We start from the raw sequence: 18,989 nt of genomic DNA, 5'->3' as shown, positions 1-18,989 counted from the left end.
CTTATCTCCATTTGATACATAGAGAAACTAGGATTCAGATGTTTCTTGCTGAGATCATTTAGCTGGTAAGTGGCATAGACAGAACTGACCAGTTTGTTAAAGATCAGGCCGATATTTTATTTTATTTTATTTTATTTTATTTTATTTTATTTATCTTATTTATTTTGAGAGAGAGAGAGAGAACACAAGCAGGGAAGGGGCAGAGGGAGAAAGAGAGAGAAAGAGAGAGAGAGAGAGAGAGAGAGAGAATCTTAAGCAGGCTCCACGCTCATCATGGAGCCCGATGCAGGGGTCGATCTCTTGCCCATGAGATCATGATCTGAGCTGAAATCAAGAGTCAGCCACTTAACCGACTGAACCACCCTGGAGCCCCTACATGAATCAGATATTTCAGGGCACAAAATCAGATGAAACACCAGATTCTACCATACTGTAAGAAAGGAAAATGTTTACCATGTAAGGAGAGAATAATTCTAATTACGGAATCAGGAGACATTTTTAGAGATGCTATCTCTTAAAGAATAGAAAGGAGGGGCGCCTGGGTGGCGCAGTCGGTTAAGCGTCCGACTTCAGCCAGGTCACGATCTCGCGGTCCGGGAGTTCGAGCCCCACGTCGGGCTCTGGGCTGATGGCTCAGAGCCTGGAGCCTGTTTCCGATTCTGTGTCTCCCTCTCTCTCTGCCCCTCCCCCATTCATGCTCTGTCTCTCTCTGTCCCAAAAATAAATAAACGTTGAAAAAAAAAAAAATTAAAAAAAAAAAAAAAAAGAATAGAAAGGAAGAGAACAGGCCTTGCTGGTGAAAAGAAACAATGCGAAGATGGCAGAAATATCTCCTAATCCAAAGCCAAAAGAAAACGAAATAAAACATCAAAGGAAGCAGCCTCTTTCTACACTCTTCACTTTCCCAGTAAAATACAGGTTTTAATCCCCAGATCTGTTTATACTTACAGCCCGTTAACCAATCCTTTTTCCTCTCTCTGTCTCCCATGATTCTGTCTTTTCTTCCAAAATATTCTTGATGTGTGTTGCTAATGAAGATTAACATCTTCTGAGTTTTGTATTTACGAATCAGAGGTTTTATGTGTCCAGTGAACATGACAGATGGCTTTATTGAGATATAACTGATATAGAACATTAAATAATTGTAAGGAATACAATGTGTTTATCTGATGCACTTATATATTACAAAATGATTATCACTCTGGCATTAATTAAATTTTCTGTCACCTCCTGATTTCCATTTCTTCTTTTTTTCTCTTTTAAATTTTTATTTTCATTCCACTTAGCTAACATACATTGTTATACTAGTTTCAGGTGTAGAATTTAGTGATTCAACACTTCCGTACATCACCCTGTGCTCATCATAACAAGTGCACCCGTCAGTCCCCAACGCCTATTTAACCCATTGCTTTCCCCCCCTCTTCCCTGGTGACCATCAGTTTGTTCTCTATAATTAAGAGTCTGTTTCTTGGTTTCTCTCCCTCTCCCTTATTTTTTTTCCCCTTTGCTTGTTCGTTTTCTTAAGTTCCACACATGAGAGAAATCGTATATTTATCTGTTTCTGACTGCCTTAGGAGTACTACTCACCCATTAAAAAAAAAAATGAAATCTTGCCATTTGCAACAACATGGATGGAGCCAGAGAATATAATGCTAAGTGAAATAAGTCAGTCCATTTCTTTTTTCTGGTTCTCAGCACTTTTCAAATGGAAAAACTGAACCCAGAAAGGTTAAGTAACTGAAGCCGTTAGGATGCCACGGCCAGTAAGAGATGAGATGGAGATTCAGATCTGGCTGTTTGACTCCAGATCCTTGTTTTTTAACCTCTACATTATTCTATCTCTCAAAGGCTTTAAGGTGAGAGCTTGCCTGGAATGTTCTAAGGGTAAGGAAACCAGCATGGTTGGAACAGAGTGAACAAAGTAAGTGCAGTTGGAAAGAGAGATCAGCAGAATAATTGAGGCCAGATTGTATAGGGCTTTGCAGATCATTGTAAGAATTTGACTTTTTACTCTGCATGAGATGGAAAGATTTTCCGAAGTGGAGAGTGACGTGATCTAATATGTTTCTTATAAGGATCACACTAGATACTGAATTTAGAAGAAAATTAAGTTTTCAGTTTTTATGCTTTTTTTGTTTGAAAGTAGTAAAGGTCAAAAATGAATACAAGAATTACAAAGCTAAATTGAGTGGCCCTTTCACAGCCATGAACAGAATATCCAGTTGAAAGTATTTTGTGATCAGCAGTGAAATAGAACGTAAGTGAACGTGTCCAGGGATCAACACATTTCGATGAAGTCAGATAGGAAAAAGAAGCAGAATAATAATAATGACAACAATAACATTTTGTCTTGGGAAATGAATCTAAAGGCATTTAAAGTAGAGTGTATGCGTTGTGACAGAGGAAGAATAGAATTTTAACATACACACTGTGAAAGGATCAGTAGAGAGTTGAAGTTGACCTTGAGAATGAGACAATAAGGAAGGTACAGTCATCATCCAATACATGGAGTTAAAATAACACATTAAGCCACTGTTTGTTAACTGGAATAGCTGGAGAAGTTGAAGGGTCTTTGACATCTGTAGCAGAAAAGAGAAAATAGCTTATTTAGATGCATCATCCATTTAGATAAATTTAAGTACCAATAACAGATTTACGTATTCAACGTAAGAGTAAAAACAGAGACAATAGAGCAACATCAGGGAGAAATCAAAGTCAGAGACAGAGATGGTTACCACGTGGAAGGACTTCTAGGAAAGAAGTTGTATGATATTAATTAAAGAAATTACTGTGGATGCTTTTTTTTTTGAGAGAGATATCAAAGGAAAATACCTGGAAATGTTTTTTTTTTAATTTATTTTTTAGGGCGCCTGGGTGGCGCAGTCGGTTAAGCGTCCGACTTCAGCCAGGTCACGATCTCGCGGTCCGTGAGTTCGAGCCCCGCGTCGGGCTCTGGGCTGATGGCTCAGAGCCTGGAGCCTGTTTCCGATTCTGTGTCTCCCTCTCTCTCTGTCCCTCCCCCATTCATGCTCTGTCTCTCTCTGTCCCAAAAATAAATAAACATTGAAAAAAAAATTTTTTTTTAATTTATTTTTTAAATTTTTTTAAAGCCTTTTTTTTAAAATTTTTTGTAATCTTTATTTATTTTTGAGAGAGAGACAGAGTACAAGGGGGGAAGGAACAGAGAGAAAGGGAGACACAGAATCCGAAGCAGGCTCCAGGCTCTGAGCTGTCAGCACAGAGCCCGACGTGGGGCTCAGACTCACAAACGGTGAGATCATGACCTGAGCCGAAGCCGGACGCTCAACTGACAGAGCCACCCAGGTGCCCCATGTTTTGTTATGTTTTTTAATAAATATTATTTCACAAGGCAATTCTGAAATATCACCTGGGGTGCTTGGATGGAGAGCCTAAGCCAAACTCAATTTATAAGCATGACCTCAGGCACAACAAGGATCAGAAAGCTTTCATGTTTAGTTCTCTATCCCCTCACTTTTGTAAGTAATTTCTCTGTCTCCGTCGTAGCAAATGGAACCATCTTTCTATGGCATCTTGAATTTTTCATTTCTCCTTCCCAAGACATAAAGAGAAGAAAATCAAACGCTCTAGCCTTCTTATCAGGAGAACAATGAGTTTACAAGCTTCATTATAGTACAAAGAATTGATGTTATTAAATTCTATTCACCCATTGGTAACTCAAACAATTGAACACATGTGGCCCGAAGAGAGTTTTGCGTTTTCTGCTCAGTCCTTCTTATGGAGGAAACAATACTCTGTGACCTTGGAAACCCTAACTATATCTCTCACAAACTATAAACGCATGCCCAAGTTCTCTTGCTCTACGAGCCTCCACTCATACACAATTATGCTATCTCTAGGGTACAGGGAATTTCTACCTTTAACAGAGACTCCTGTCTGCTCAAAGAATGAGGGCTCAACAAGTTATTTCCAAAGTTCTACAACTCTTTGGAGACCATCTGAGCAGGAAAAGTGAAAACTTGGTCTTCTAACTCTCACGCATGCACCATGAATGGATGCTTTTTCTTTAACTAGATTGTAACTTTCCTTTATTTTATTAGTGGGAATGGCAACGAGTCCATACAGTCCTCAATTTGACGCATATAATATAATGCCCATAAATAATCCAGAGCCAGTCTCTGAAACGGTACGGACTTATTTCCCTGAGACCTGGATCTGGGAGTTGGTGGCCGTGGAGTAAGTAATTTCACTCTCCTCCATTTGCTCTGGGTGAGCCAGTGAGAATCCTCCGGCATTTTCAACTCTAAGATAACCTTTCTGAGAAATTCTAAATCATCATCTTAACCTCTCATCCTTTCGGGATAGGTCTAAGAAAATGCTTTTATTATAGAGGTTTTATTATAGAGGTTTCAAATCTAATATAAAAATATATTTTACTATATAGGTAAAATTTTCTCAGAGATGAGCAGTTCTGGAATTAACTATTCCTGAGACCTCCAGAAAAGAGACATGGGTGCTAAAAATATCCAAATGCTAGACTGCCTAATGCTATGGGGGGAGCCTTCCGTAAACGAGATTGGAACGCGCGCATAAACAAATCAGGCTATGTAAATGTAATGGTCTGTTTGTTAGATCGTGATTCTTAAATATGCTTGTTTATGGGATTGTACAACAGTGAGGGACATCTATGGACCAAACTGAACCACATGAAAGTATTTTTCTTTTAAGGTACAGACATGTTGATGAGGGAAAGAGGCACCGTTGAGTACCTTCTATTTTCCCAACTCAGTTTCCCGATACATAATCTGGTGTACTCGTGTGGACATATTGATTCTCGCTTGAGAAAGGATGTTTCACCTGCTTACTTTCTGTTCTTCACATTTCTATCCTCCCCAGCGCATCAGGTGTGGCTGAAGTGGGAGTAACAGTCCCTGACACCATCACAGAATGGAAGGCAGGGGCCCTCTGTCTGTCCAATGACACTGGGCTTGGTCTCTCGCTTCCCGCCTCCCTCCGCGCCTTCCAGCCCTTCTTTGTGGAGCTCACAATGCCCTACTCTGTGATCCGCGGAGAGACCTTCACGCTCAAGGCCACTGTCCTAAACTACCTTCCCAAATGCATCCGGGTAAGGAAAATGAGGGTGAATTGAAAGGGGGGATAGAATCAAAGACTTCTTCGGTCGGTCAGCTCCCGATTCCGTTCCCAAGACTGTGGATAACACTGGGAATTCTGCCCTAGAACTGCAAATAGATAGTGCTAAGCAGGGCAGGACCTGATCAGGAAGATAACACAATGACCTTTGGGCTACAGGTACAGGATCTCCAAACCACATACTTTTATGCGGGCAATAAAAGTTGCCCGCATCTGGCCGAATCCTTTAACACAGGATAGGCTTTTTGCCAGGAAAATTCTTGATGCTGACGGGAAAAAAAGTCCGTTTTCTTAATTCCATGAGTGTCATCCTTCAAGTTCTTATCTCTAAACTCCCACAATGTGCTTGTAACTTCTACAGCATGTATTTCTTTGTAAATTTCGTCACGGTTTTGTATATAGATTATCCCCTTTGTAACACAATATCCTCAAGGTCCGGAAGCTCTTAATTTGCTCTGTCTTGTATATAGTAGACAGGTGATATTTGTTGAGGGAAGTGGGAAGAAGGGAAGAAAGAAGTCAGGAAGAAAATCTACACGGGAGGTAGGAACCAACGGGTAGAACCAGTAGGTAATGTTCCCATGGGCAATCTTCCATTGCGGTTTTCCCCTCCCCTCCACTGTTGCCATACCTGCAAATTTCTCCAATCCACCCTAATGCAAAGGCCAGATCCTCCTAGTAAGGAATCATTCTTGCTTTGTATCACTGCCATTCTTAAACTCCTCAAAGCATGCGTGGACTTGCGTGACATAATTTTTCCTCCAAGTCCCAGTCTAGTGCAGCATCTCATATGTGGTCCCAGTTCTGTGCATTCATTGTCTCTCCATATTCTGACCATTTGTTTCTATGCCTCGCTTGCAAATGATAGGTCAGTGTGCAGCTGCAAGCTTCCCCAGCCTTCCTACAATCCCAGAATGAAAAGGGAGAGGAATCTCATTGCATCTGTGTAAATGAGAGGCGAACCCTGTCTTGGACGGTAACTCCCAAAACACTGGGTGAGTGACGTTCCCCCAACACGTTCTCCGATCAACAAGCGTCGTAGGTATCTGGACCCTACGTACATCACGTTCTCCTTTCTGCTTTCCGCAAATATAATTCTGTAAGGTTAGTTTGTCATTTCTTTTGCTTTCTACCCCCAGCGGCCTCCCAGTACTCCCACTGCACCTGGGTCCCATGATCATTGTGGCTTGGGCACAGTGGACATGAGCCTTGAGGTTTTTTTCAGCTTTATTTCCCACTTCCGGCCAACAGTAAGGTTAAAGGGCAGCCCTTCAAGATGATGACAGAGCACAGAGTCATTTTCCGGGGGTAATAGCTCAGTGGTAGACCATTTGACAAGCACACATTTTCAGCTATTAGGGATGGCGTGGACTGCTCTCAAGGTGAACGCGCATGTGTTTCTACGTTTTTCTGTTCCAGGGAGTGTGAACTTCTCGGTGAGTGCAGAGGCAGTGCCGTCCCTCGAGCTGTGTGGAAATGAGCTCGCTGAGGTCCCTGAGATGGGGAGAAAAGACACGGTCATCAAAACCCTGTTGGTGGAGGTAAGTCAGTCCGGACCACTTTGACATATTTTTCTGAGACCCTAGCAATAATAACAATGAAAAAATATGGCCAAATTCTTGAGATAATAAAGGAGAATTATACCATACTCACACAATCCCCCTGGGAAGACTAACGGAATTTCCTGTCCTAAAAGTTTACAGGAGTCGGTTAGGCACCCGACTCTTGATTTTCGTTCACGTCGTGATCTCACGGCCATGGGATCGAGCCCCGTGTCAGGCTCCACAATGTGGAGCCTGCTTAAGACTCTCCTCTCTCTCTTCCTCTGCCCCTCGCCCCTGCTCACTCTCTAAAATAAAATAGAATATGAAAAAAAAGTGTTATAGTCAACTTTGCTAACTAACCTTGTTAGCTTATTGTAAATACTTTTTTCATAGATTAATTTAGAACTATTCTCTTTTCCTGATCTCTACCTCTCTTCTAAGATTCGCTTATTTCTCACCCCTTGTACCTTTGATTCTCTTTCCTTATTATCCCTCCTTTCCTCCTCTGCAGATCTCCCCGGTTTTTTGAATTGTACGGATTTATAGCAATTTGATCATAAGTGGGATGTGAAGATTATTTAGTGTAAATTCCAGCCTGCAATGCAATGAATCTACGGTTGTCCCTCAAAAACCCGGATATTTATCCATTGTCTCCTTTTTTTTTTTTTTTACTCCAGCCTGAAGGTATTGAACAAGAAGAGACTTTCAACTTTATGATCTGTGCTTCAGGTAACAGTCAATCTTCATAATCATGGTGAGAATAACGCCTCACGGGGATATGTATGTCAAATTACAATGCAAACTCAGTTCACATTTAGCCTTTACCTCCGTAGCCCAGGGACTGACCGTGAACCAGTCAGGACATAGTAGCTTACAGTGTCATAGTTTAGGTAGAAAGGGAGCAAAGTCATGATAAGTTTGAATGACAATAATATTCCCTAAAATAGCTGACGATGAAATATGTGGCACTTTGTACTCATCTTACTAAAAAAAAAAAAAATGTTTTTCATGGCAAAAAGAAAACCCGTTTTACATCGGGAATTTGTCATATCACTGAGAAACACCTGTACCTTGCAAATTACATTACCACATTCGTATTAGCGCTACGTCATTATGTGTATATGTGTATATGTGTATATGACACTTTTCTTGCCACTTGAGGAGGACCACTTTAAAATATAAACTCAGAGAACAATAAAAGCAGAGAATCGTGCCATTAAATCAAAGAACTGTACACCCTCACCAGTTCCCAGGCTCCTTTGAGAGAGCCACTATGCACGGCAACACAAAACATAGCAAAGTGAGAGGGGAAAGGGCTCTGGTAGTCATACAGCGCCAAGAAGAGCTGGACTATTAAAGGTGATCTCACCATAAGCCACAGTCCTTATCCCTTGGACCCCGAGTCCCTGAAGGAGACATAATAACACTGAATATGATAATAACAACCATAATAACTGCTCACGTGTATGGAGATTCGACATATTGCAGAGGCTGTTCTAATGCACACACGTTTCACATGCATTTTTCCTTGAATCGTCATACGAGCAAGTTAGACGATGAAGAGGTTAAGGAATTTGTCCAAGGTTTGTAGCTAGTAGTCAGTGGCAGGACTGGTACCATATCCAAGCAGGATGGCTCTGACCCCCTCCTAACCACTACATCATGTTGCGATAAGAGATGCCGTCTTTTGATATGGGTTGTCTGTTTCCAAAGGCACTGAAATATCTGAGCAGTTATCTCTGAAGCTCCCACCTAACGTGGTCAAAGAATCGGCCAGAGCCTCCTTTTCAGTTTTGGGTGAGTCAGCTTGCACCCAGAAAACTTGAGACAAAAGGGCAGCCATAATACATTTTTTTCTATCTATCTATCTATCTATGTTTGTGCTTGAAATCTCAACTTATTGATAGTATCTATTTCTATTGGGATTCTGGAAGTCTCACTCTCTAAATAGAACTTTTCCCTTGCCTAAATGATGGTATCTGTAATTCTAAATAGGAAAATCACTTGTCTTTAATGGTGTGAGCTACTTACGAGCTGCAATTACTCTGACACCTCATCTTTCACATCCCCCAGGTGACATATTAGGTTCTGCTATGCAAAATATACAGAATCTCCTCCAGATGCCCTATGGCTGTGGAGAACAAAACATGGCCCTATTTGCTCCGAACATCTATGTTTTGAACTATCTGAATGAAACCCAACAGTTGACCGCAGAGATCAAGTCCAAGGCCCTCGGCTATCTTATCAGTGGTGAGACAAAGACGAGTTTACTTTGTTACTCTAAGGAGATTTTTCCCGATTAAACTTGAATCATATTACCAGATATTAAGCTAATGATGGTGATTTTGGGGGAAATGGCAACTTTCCCAACATTTGATAGGATGTTGTGTTGTGACATATCCATATCACCATGACAGATCCTATGCACAAGAGACCGTACAATGTCTGGGGCTTCTGACCAACCTGCACGTATGGGTGGCTTGCCTTTCTGTAATATTTCTTGAACTAACTGAACCTTTCATTCCAGGTTACCAGAGACAGCTGAACTACAAACACCAAGATGGTTCCTACAGCCCCTTTGGACAGCAATATGGCAGCAGCCAGGGCAACACTTGGTAAGAGAAGAAAATCTGAGTCTCAACGATGAGCTCACAGCATGTACATATATTAGCCTATTTAATTCTTACAACTACCCTGTGAAGTGAGAGCCGCTTCATTTTACAGAGGAGGAAATGCTATACAACATGGATAAATAAACGTCTCTGGTATAAACGGCTCCTAGGTGGCAGAAATGAGAACACTTGGAACTTGATTCTTTTTTATATCTAATATACCAAGCGTCTTTTCTTTCTCGTGTTGCTAAGAGACCATTGTAAGTTTGTGGTTTTTCCCTCTTGAGTTGTTGCTTAGCACGGAGAGACACTAGAGACAGGCAAGAAGAACAGTAGCCATTCCTCACGGAGTGTCCTTTACTAACTTTTACTAAATGATTCTCTCTGTCTGTCTGTCTGTCTCTCTGTTTATCCATCCATCATGGTCAGCCCATCCATCTATCTTCCATCTGTCCCTCCATCTATCTACCTGTCTGTCCATCCACTCATCTATTTATTTTTCTATTCATCCGTCTTGAAGAAGTCCGACCACAAAAGAAAACGAGAGGAAATCAATGACCCAGAAAGTGGTGGAGAAGCTGGGCAAGGTGAAATACTTACTGAGGCAGGACATTAAAAGCAGTTCATTAGACTATGAGCTGCATAAGAGGAGGTAAGAAATCTGTGAAAAGAGCCTGGGTAGCTCAGTCGGTTAAGCATCCGACTCTGGATTTCGGCTCAGGTCAAGATCTCATGGTTTGTGAGTTCAAGCCCCGCATCAGCACAGAACTGTCAGCACCAAGCCCGCTTAGAATTCTCTCTCTCCCCCTCTCTCTCTGCCCCTCCCCTGCTCAAGCACTCTCTCTCTCTCTGTCTCTCAAAATAAGTAAATAACTTTAAAAATGGAAATCTGTGAGAAGAAATAAATACAGAAAGTCCAGAATGTGAGAGCAAATATCTCAACTACCCAAGAACACTAGGAGACACCTGAATCTCTGAAGTGACACAGAAATGCTTTAGGAAGTCAGGACCAGTTGGTAATGCATTCAACAACAGGTTGCGACGAAACAAAAAGAATATCGTTAACAGACAAAGTCTCCAGACTCTCAGTAATAGTTCATTGACTCCTCAGGCTCACAGCCTTTGTACTGAAGACTTTTTCCCAGGCTCGGACCTACATCTTTATCGATGAAGCACACATCACCCAAGCCCTCAGCTGGCTCTCCCAAAGGCAGAAGGAAGACGGCTGTTTCAGGAGCTCTGGGTCTCTGCTCAACAATGCCATTAAGGTGAGGTGTTCTGAGTACTTATCCCGAACCTCACGACGATACACACATGCTAACATTCCTCCAAAGGTGATGGGAGGGAAAAAGGCACAGGGGGGTTGAAAAGATGAAGTCCAGTGTTTTGTGAGAGGGCATCAGGGAAGGAATGTTAAACCTGAAGATGTAAAACCTGAGAAGAAAGAAACGGTACTTTGCATGAGGCTGTTAATTTGCTTGATAGAGACAGATACTGAGGAGAGTCTCCATGAAACAGCAGAAAAGAATATACTAACATCTTAAAGTAGGATTAATAAAAATTCTCTCTCTCTCTCTCTCTCTCTTCCTCTTTTCACAGGGAGGAGTAGAAGATGAAGTGACCCTCTCTGCCTATGTCACTATTGCTCTTCTGGAAATTCCTCTCCCTGCCACTGTAAGTTTCACCTCACTTCCACTTCCTGCCATGAAAACTACAACCCTGATGTCGGAACACGCCCTACAAAAAGCCAAGTCTTCGCTCAATGCGGAGGCATTTCTCAGCTCGCAGAGCTCTGTGGTTAATCCAGCAAAGGGAACTTATACTTGCCTAGCAACGCCCTCAGGCTATGTACAAAACTCATCCTAAACACTCAGGTTCTGTAGACTTACTCTTTTAAGACTTAAGTATAAAGCTAAGAGATTTAAAACACTTTTTCAACTTCAAAATCGTGGATATCCGGCTGTCTACCTGGCTGGCTAACAGCCGCGAATGACATCTGTCACGCGATGTCCAACCCAGGGCCCGCTCCATCCGCGACTTGCCCTAGCTTGACATCATTACCTCCTGGTCTTTGCAGCACCCGGTTGTTCGCAATGCCCTCTTCTGCCTGGAGTCTGCCTGGAACACGGCAAAGGAGGGGACCCATGGGAGCCATAGCTACACCAAGGCGTTGTTGGCCTACGCTTTTGCCCTGGTGGGAAAGCAAGACAAGAAGAGAGAGATACTGGACTCTCTTAGGGAGGAAGCTGTGAAAGAAGGTGAGAGCGAATGGTCAAAAAATGTCCCCCTCCTCTTCCCCTGACACTGCAAAAAGAGAATTGTGTTCCTGCTGAAAGTAATAAGTCTCCTTATCCAACTCAGGTGTTATGAAATCAGAGCACCTCTCATAAAAATGTCTCTGCGATGTCATACGTTATACAGTGTGTCACATACTAGACAGTGCTGCAGGTAAATTGTGGAAGTTTATTCCTCACTGCGACATATATATACTTTTTAAATTTATATATATTTCCCATGGTATCTGCCTGCTTGAATGAAATTATACTCGAATGAAAAGAGGCACAACCAAAAAGCCATACTCAGGGAAGTGCAATAACATTTTCACAGTGTTTTTATCTCTATCTGCAGAAGAGATGATCACAAAAAGTCCTCTGGGATCAATGCGTAGGTTTTATATGCCAATTTATCCTCCAGTTTCCACGAAATATCTCAAGCAATAAGGGAACTCTCTTGGGTGCCTGGGTGGCTCGGTCGGTTCAGCGTCCGACTTCAGCTCGGGACATGATCTCACAGTTCGTGAGTTCAAGCCCCACGTCGGGCTCTGTGCTGACAGCTCAGAGCCTGGAGCCTGCTTCGGGTTCGGTGTCTCCATCGTTCTCTGCCTCTCTCTCTCTCAAAAATAAACATTAAAAAAATTAATAAAAAAATAACATTTAAGACACTGCTAAGGATGTTCCGTGCTTCGTCCTCCAACAACATTCTTCAACTTAGCCCCACAGGACTAAACCAAGCTTAGTATGGAAATGTGACTCAGGGAATTTGTGGGGCTTATGGAAGAGAGGACCTTACTCCATCCCTGTATTATTTTCAGCTACACGTGATACAAATGTGTTTTCATGTATCATCTGCGAATCATCATCCTTTTTCTGACCCTTAAGGCAACTCAGTCCACTGGGAGCGACCTGAGAAACCCAGGGCACCAGTGGGGCCTCTTTATCAGCCCCAGGCTCCCTCAGCTGAGGTGGAGATGACGTCCTACGTGCTCCTCGCTCACCTCACGGCCCAGCCCAGCCCGACCTCCGAGGACCTGACTTCGGCCGCGGGCATCGTGAGCTGGATCCTAAAGCAACAGAATGCCCACGGGGGCTTCTCCTCCACCCAGGTCTGTGGTTCCCAAATAGTCTTCTCTTCCAGATTCACTTGGCAGATGGGAAGCTTGAAAACAGAACAGTTACGAGGAAATGAGAAGAGACCATTAAATCATGGGGAGGGTTCTTTAGGGATATTTGAGGACAGTGGGAATCTGAAGGAAACAGACCTGAGACATTCCCCCAAAACGCTGTTCCCAAGTGCTATGTTGACACCCTATCCGTGTGGCTACTGACCATGAACATCAGCCCTCTCTAAAGCTTGCACACATGGGTCGCTGGCCACACTCTAGACTCGGGTTTTTGAATATCGGTGCTCCTGACATTTTGGGGAAGCCAAGAACACTGTTGTGAGGGGCTGTCCTGGGCACCGAAGATGTTTAGCAGCACCCGTGTCCTCTCCCCACTAGATGGCCCATAGCACCCCACCTACTCTTGGTCGAGATAAGGTCGAATCACCGCTGGATAAGAAACAGTGTTCTTGGCTCCTGTAGGATTCTTCCAACAAGAAACCCTCTAAGGTGAACCAGAAAATTGTATGATTAAAAGGAAAGTGACCGAGGCACCTGGACGGCTCAGTAGGTTGAGTGTCTGACTTTAGCTCAGATCATGATCTTGCAGTTCATGAGTTCGAGCCCCACATCAGGCTCTCTGCCGTCAGTCAGCACAGGGCCTGCTTTGGATCCTCTGTCCCCTTCTCTCTCTGCCTCTCCCCTGCTCATTCTCTCTCTCTCTCTTTCAAAAATAAATAAAGATTAAAAATTAAAAAGAAAATAAAAGGGAAGTGACCAAGTAGAGTTCACTTTGATCTTCACAGAATGATTGAGAAGTTCTATCCAGCCTCTCCACGCCTTTCTGCCCGCCCTGAGAAATTTGTTCTCCTCTAAACCAATTTTTGTTTTCAAAGCTGAAGTTCTTGGAATTTTCTTTTTTTTCCTACCACAATTCCGGAACTATTTTACGGAGGATATGAGTGATTGTGTTAAATATCCAGAGACTCTGGGTTTTCCCTCCTGCAAAGCTCTTTCAATATTTAGGATGTACATAGTGGGACTTTTATTTTTCAGAGAAATTAGGTGTGGGAAATGAAAATACGCTATATAAAAGTGGGAAAGAAACTTGGGAAAGTGCCATGGTCTCAGATCACTACTCGCAGCCAATTTCCATCACTCTTCTACCTAAATTAACACCATTCACTCTTTTTCCTAACTTGTCAATTTTAGACCCAACCTTGGACAGCTATAGCCAGGGGCACCGTTGATGAGAAAGGGTAGGCCGTAATCTCTGGACGCAGGGGAATAGTCCCTTAGGACAAAACTAATATAAGTGAAAACAAATTGCCAGGCTAATTGGGATCAGAAATATTTTATTTCACTTGCGGAAACTGTAGCATAACTTTGATGGTGCCTGAAAGGCAGAGAAAAAGGAAACACAATTAGCAGATGTAAACTTCAGGGGGGAAAAGCCATCATCCCCTTGTGGTAACCCACACAGACTTTGGGGGCAGTCCCTGCTACCAAAAACTTACTCTTTGGGGGTGGGTTCTCCACTCCTTTCTTCCAGGACACGGTGGTGGCTCTCCATGCCTTGTCCAGATATGGAGCAGCCACATTCACCAGGACTGAGAAAGCCGCACGGGTGACCATTCGGAATTCACAGACATTTTTCACGAATTTCCAAGTGGACAAAACCAACTTCCTGTTACTGCATCAGGTCTCATTGCCAGAGCTGCCTGGGGAATATGCCATAACGGTGACTGGAGACAGATGTGTGTATCTTCAGGTGAGACTCAAGTTATGTTGGAAATTTTAACCTTACCGAATGAAAGAGGAGTCCTGGTCTCTCGTTTCTGGGCATGGAAAGGGCAAATCTGGAGGAGTGAAATGGTGAAAAAGTGAGGCGCTCCAGGCAAACAGAGAAACTGATGGTGCATTGACCTTCCACAGGCATCCATGAAATACAATATTCTTCCAGAGAAGGAGGACTCCGCATTTACTCTGAAGGTGGAGACTGTACCCCAAACTTGTGATGGACCCAAAGCTCACACCAGCTTCCAGATCTCACCGAGTGTCAGGTAAGACTTGTGGCTGAAACACGCGATCCTGAGTCTAAAAGCTACTTGGAACCATCAGTATTTAATAATATATTTTGAATTTATGCGAGTAGGTGGGTATAGTTCAAAACTGTTCTATCTACTAATGAAGTCAGCCTTCTGTCATCATGAAGTGATTCTTTTATTTAGTAACTTTTTTTGTCTTAAAGTTTCAGTAATACTTCCAAAGCCTTTGAAAGCAAAGTCTGGTCTTAAACTGTCAAATAAAAAGTGTGGACTATTCGAATGTTAAAAATTCCCTACTTTTACACTAATTTTTGTTCAACGCATCACTGAAGAGTAAATTATTTTCCACAAAGATTTGTACTTTAGGTTGAAGTAAGTCTTCTTTACCTCTTCTGAATAATTATATTCTATTTTATTATTTTTCTAATCAGATAAGTAGCAAATGCTAATATTAAAGAGAAGTATAAATTGCATATAAGATATAGAAATTGCCCTATAATAACCCATCAAAAACTTATAGGAATCCTAAGAAAACAGAGCAGCAATAGAATACTATGTAACTAATACTAATGATATTGATATTGTAAAACAAACCTTATTTGCATAAAAGTATAAAAGTCTATCCGATCTTACAACACTTTGGAGCCTCTCTGGGAGACATGCTACATTCAAGTTAATTAAAAATATTAAAGTAATACCTACTAAATAACAAACATATAGATGAAGTGTCCGAAAGCTATCATGTGTTAACAAATGCAAACTACTAAGCTCCATTCCCAAAGATTCGGATTTGATAGTTTGGGTCTGGGGCTTCAACATCTATGATTTTAGTAAACGGTAGATCTGATATACATTCAGGGTTCCAAACATCAGTGTCACACATGTCTGTCACACAGTGTCACAGATCTCTAGGAGTCATAATGTCACAGAAAACTTCAAGAAGATAGGCAGGTTTATGGTAGGTATTGAAGGAGGGACTCTGGCTTTCTTTCACATACAAAGCCCTTACTCCTTTTCCCTTTGACACTGTAGTTACACAGGGAGCCGTCCTGTCTCCAATATGGTGATTGTTGATGTGAAGATGGTATCTGGTTTTATCCCCTTGAAACCAACAATAAAAATGGTAGGTGAGGGGCGCCTGGGTGGCGCCGTCGGTTAAGCGTCCGACTTCAGCCAGGTCACGATCTCGCGGTCCGTGAGTTCGAGCCCCGCGTCAGGCTCTGGGCTGATGGCTCGGAGCCTGGAGCCTGTTTCCGATTCTGTGTCTCCCTCTCTCTCTGCCCCTCCCCCGTTCATGCTCTGTCTCTCTCTGTCCCAAAAATAAATAAACGTTGAAAAAAAAAATTTTTTTAAAAATGGTAGGTGAATTTTAAGCCTAGTAAATTTCATACTAAGGATGTTCTGTATATTCAAACTAGAAGCATACCGATAGCAAAGCCTTATCATTATCATCCTGCCCCCAAAATATTTTTCTCAAACCCAGGAAATTAAATTCAATAATTGTTTATTTGTCTCTAAGCCGAGGGACTTGTGTGATACCAGAGAAACCCAAGAGGAGTCCCTGTCCTTAAGCCATTCGCAGTCTAGTTAGGGAATGAAAGCCCATGGGTACAAAGCTGTATTTTACTATAACAATGCAAGAAAGACAGACTTTGATTACGTATCAGATTGGCTGATATGCTCTCAAACATTTGGCAACGACAGAAGCAATGTGAACCAGAATCATTAAAGATTCCGGAGGGTCTAATGTGTTACTTGGACATTGAAGCATGATGGAAATCCTGATCTGAAAATACTGGCTTCCTTCTCATCACAGAAAGCCAGATGATTTTTTCATGGTCAAGACATGATTAACACTGAAGCCTGTATCCATATGTGATTTCCGCCCCCCCCCCACCCATGTTTTACATCTTTAATGTACCCTGGCTATTTAATCATGAAAATGACTTATAAGAATCCTATCCCTGACATCATTTGGACGTTCGTCCCTTGCTACAATCTTCTCTCATTTGCTGGCTTTTTAAATTTTCTACTTTTCTTCAGCTCGAAAGATCTAGTCATGTGAGCAGGACGGAAGTCAGCAATAATCATGTCCTCATTTATGTGGAACAGGTAAGAGCTCTGACATTTTGGCTGAGACAGTACATCACGGTGGTCTTTTCAAGTGGGTCTCTTCATTAGAAAATAAGTGATATGAGGTAAGCAGTAATTAGTAGCACCTTTCCAGAAAGTTCCTTTATTCTAAAAGAATAAAAGTCTCCTTTTAGACCCATGGAGTGCTCTTCTCCCTTTAATTATGTCCAAATTGGAAAATGAATAGGTCTATGAAATTGTAAGTAGAACATCAATGAACAAAAAGGTTATTGTGTCTGTTATTTCAGAGACCTGCCCCCAAAGAATAAATGTACGATAGCGGTTGACTAATGATAGTGTAAACATCCTGATACATCCCTCTCTATAAGATAAAATAAAATGTAGACTTCATGAATATCTGCAAATCTGACTATAAAGCAAAGGGAATGTCTTATCCAGTCACACAAAAAGAATAGCTTGATAATTACAGATGTTACGAAGCCAAGGCTCTGCATCTTGGCAAACACTCACACAGGCCCAGAGAGTTAATCTCATAGCTCAGCCTACCAGAGAATGTAGATTGTCTCAGCTACTTAGGAGAAAATCTGGGGAATTTGGGTCACAGTAAAGTGTTTCCAAAGTTGCATGTGAAATCCATCTGGTCACCCATAAATGTTTGCTCACCTAAAAGACACCAGTGCGTGAGAGTCAGAGGGCAAAGAAAGAATATAATTTACTCAAGGAAGAGGGAAGGACACTTTCTAGACTCTTCATTACTCCCACTTGTCCTTTCAGGTAACAAATCAGACACTAAGCTTTTCCTTCACGGTTCTGCAAGATATCCCAGTGAGGGACCTCAAGCCGGCGATTGTCAAAGTCTATGATTACTATGAGCCAGGTAAGTGAGAAGAAACTGAAACAACTGAATAAGTCTCAACCCAGAGCCAAGAAATAGAATCCGTTCTTACAACAGATCCTGGTTTTAGTCCATTCGGTCAGTGCTACATCTGTTTGTCTCTTTGCTGAGTCAGAAACTTAGAAATTTAAGAAGAAAGATAATATCTGGACACTGCTCTCACATATTTTAGAGACGTAGGGAACATAATCCACATAAAAAGATAATGTAACGAGGAAAGGCAGTTTACGCCAGGTGAATGTTCGAATATAGGTATTTTAACTCTCCTGTTCAACACTTGTGTATTTATGTAGAGTTTTGACAATCCTGATATGTACTTGTCTCCAAAAGTAAAGTGAACAGACTTAGTACGGGCTCCCGTTTATAGATTTGTCTTTTGTCTCCTTTCATCCAACGATTCTTTCAGATGAGTCTGCCATTGCTGAGTACATCGCCCCCTGCAGCACAGGTAAGAGGTGACACGCCAGGACCACCCTCATTCCGCAAGAACTATGCTCCCTAAAGTTTCTTCTAAATTTAAAATTCTCTGCAAGTCTTTTCCTAGACCCAAGACAGTTCACGTGGCACATGCTCACACAAAGAGAAAACTGTGGCCTCTCCAATTTCAGATAGCCACACCGTTATCAGTGAAGTCGATAAGTTTTGTTTGCGTGTTTGTTTGTAGGATAGCTATCACTGACAGGCAACATTGTACATCACAGCTAATCCGTCCCCTTCAGCCCAAGGGACAACTATTTAATTCTCCTGCCAAATCTAGCCCAACATCTATTTTTGTAAATGAAGTTTTTATTGGAACAGAGCCATGTTCATTGCATTATTTTCTACAGCTGTTTTCATATGTTGAATAGTTATGGCATAAGCCACATGGCCTGCAACATCCAAAATATTTACCATACGCCCTTTCACAGCAAAAGTGTGCCAACCCCTGTTCTAGCCCAGGCTCAGCTGAGGGAATGTTCCTGAGGAAACCCCACCACCTTCCTATGTTTCTCTTCCCTCCATAGATGCAGAGCATGGCAATGTTTGAAGACCGTACTTAGGCTCCATATCTTGTTGGATTCCCTGTCCTATACTTCTGTTGAGAAGAAATGGAGTCGTTTGTGTCTGTGAAACAGACATCAAAGAGGCTTGTTGAATAAATACGTTTCTGGTCAAGCTATCATTTGTTCAATCGTTCATTTATCAAATATCAATTACATGCTTACATGAAATGTTATGTTGTTTTAAATAATGTGAAGAATACAGATGTGTAACATCTGCTGATAGTTCAGCTGTGGCTATTGCATA

General features: G+C 42.0%; 1 protein-coding gene across 1 annotated transcript in view; it reads left to right on the top strand.

Annotated features, from left to right (window-relative positions):
- The window catches only part of LOC125170879 (pregnancy zone protein-like), a 49,202-nt gene extending 30,418 nt beyond the window's left edge, over positions 1-18,784 (top strand). Inside the window, 19 exon segments of the mRNA XM_047867776.1 lie at positions 4,080-4,215; positions 4,876-5,104; positions 5,999-6,125; positions 6,550-6,671; positions 7,352-7,403; positions 8,388-8,471; positions 8,748-8,924; positions 9,202-9,289; positions 10,398-10,554; positions 10,886-10,960; positions 11,364-11,544; positions 12,445-12,668; positions 14,218-14,436; positions 14,601-14,728; positions 15,746-15,836; positions 16,757-16,825; positions 17,582-17,684; positions 18,109-18,150; positions 18,707-18,784. Coding sequence (XP_047723732.1) covers positions 4,080-4,215; positions 4,876-5,104; positions 5,999-6,125; positions 6,550-6,671; positions 7,352-7,403; positions 8,388-8,471; positions 8,748-8,924; positions 9,202-9,289; positions 10,398-10,554; positions 10,886-10,960; positions 11,364-11,544; positions 12,445-12,668; positions 14,218-14,436; positions 14,601-14,728; positions 15,746-15,836; positions 16,757-16,825; positions 17,582-17,684; positions 18,109-18,150; positions 18,707-18,729 — 2,327 coding nt within the window. The 3' untranslated portion in view covers positions 18,730-18,784.
- The last annotated feature ends 205 nt before the right edge of the window (positions 18,785-18,989 follow it).

Source organism: Prionailurus viverrinus, chromosome B4, assembly GCF_022837055.1.
Source record: "Prionailurus viverrinus isolate Anna chromosome B4, UM_Priviv_1.0, whole genome shotgun sequence".
Taxonomy (NCBI): domain Eukaryota; kingdom Metazoa; phylum Chordata; class Mammalia; order Carnivora; family Felidae; genus Prionailurus; species Prionailurus viverrinus.
This window is presented reverse-complemented; position numbering and strand designations above follow the sequence as displayed.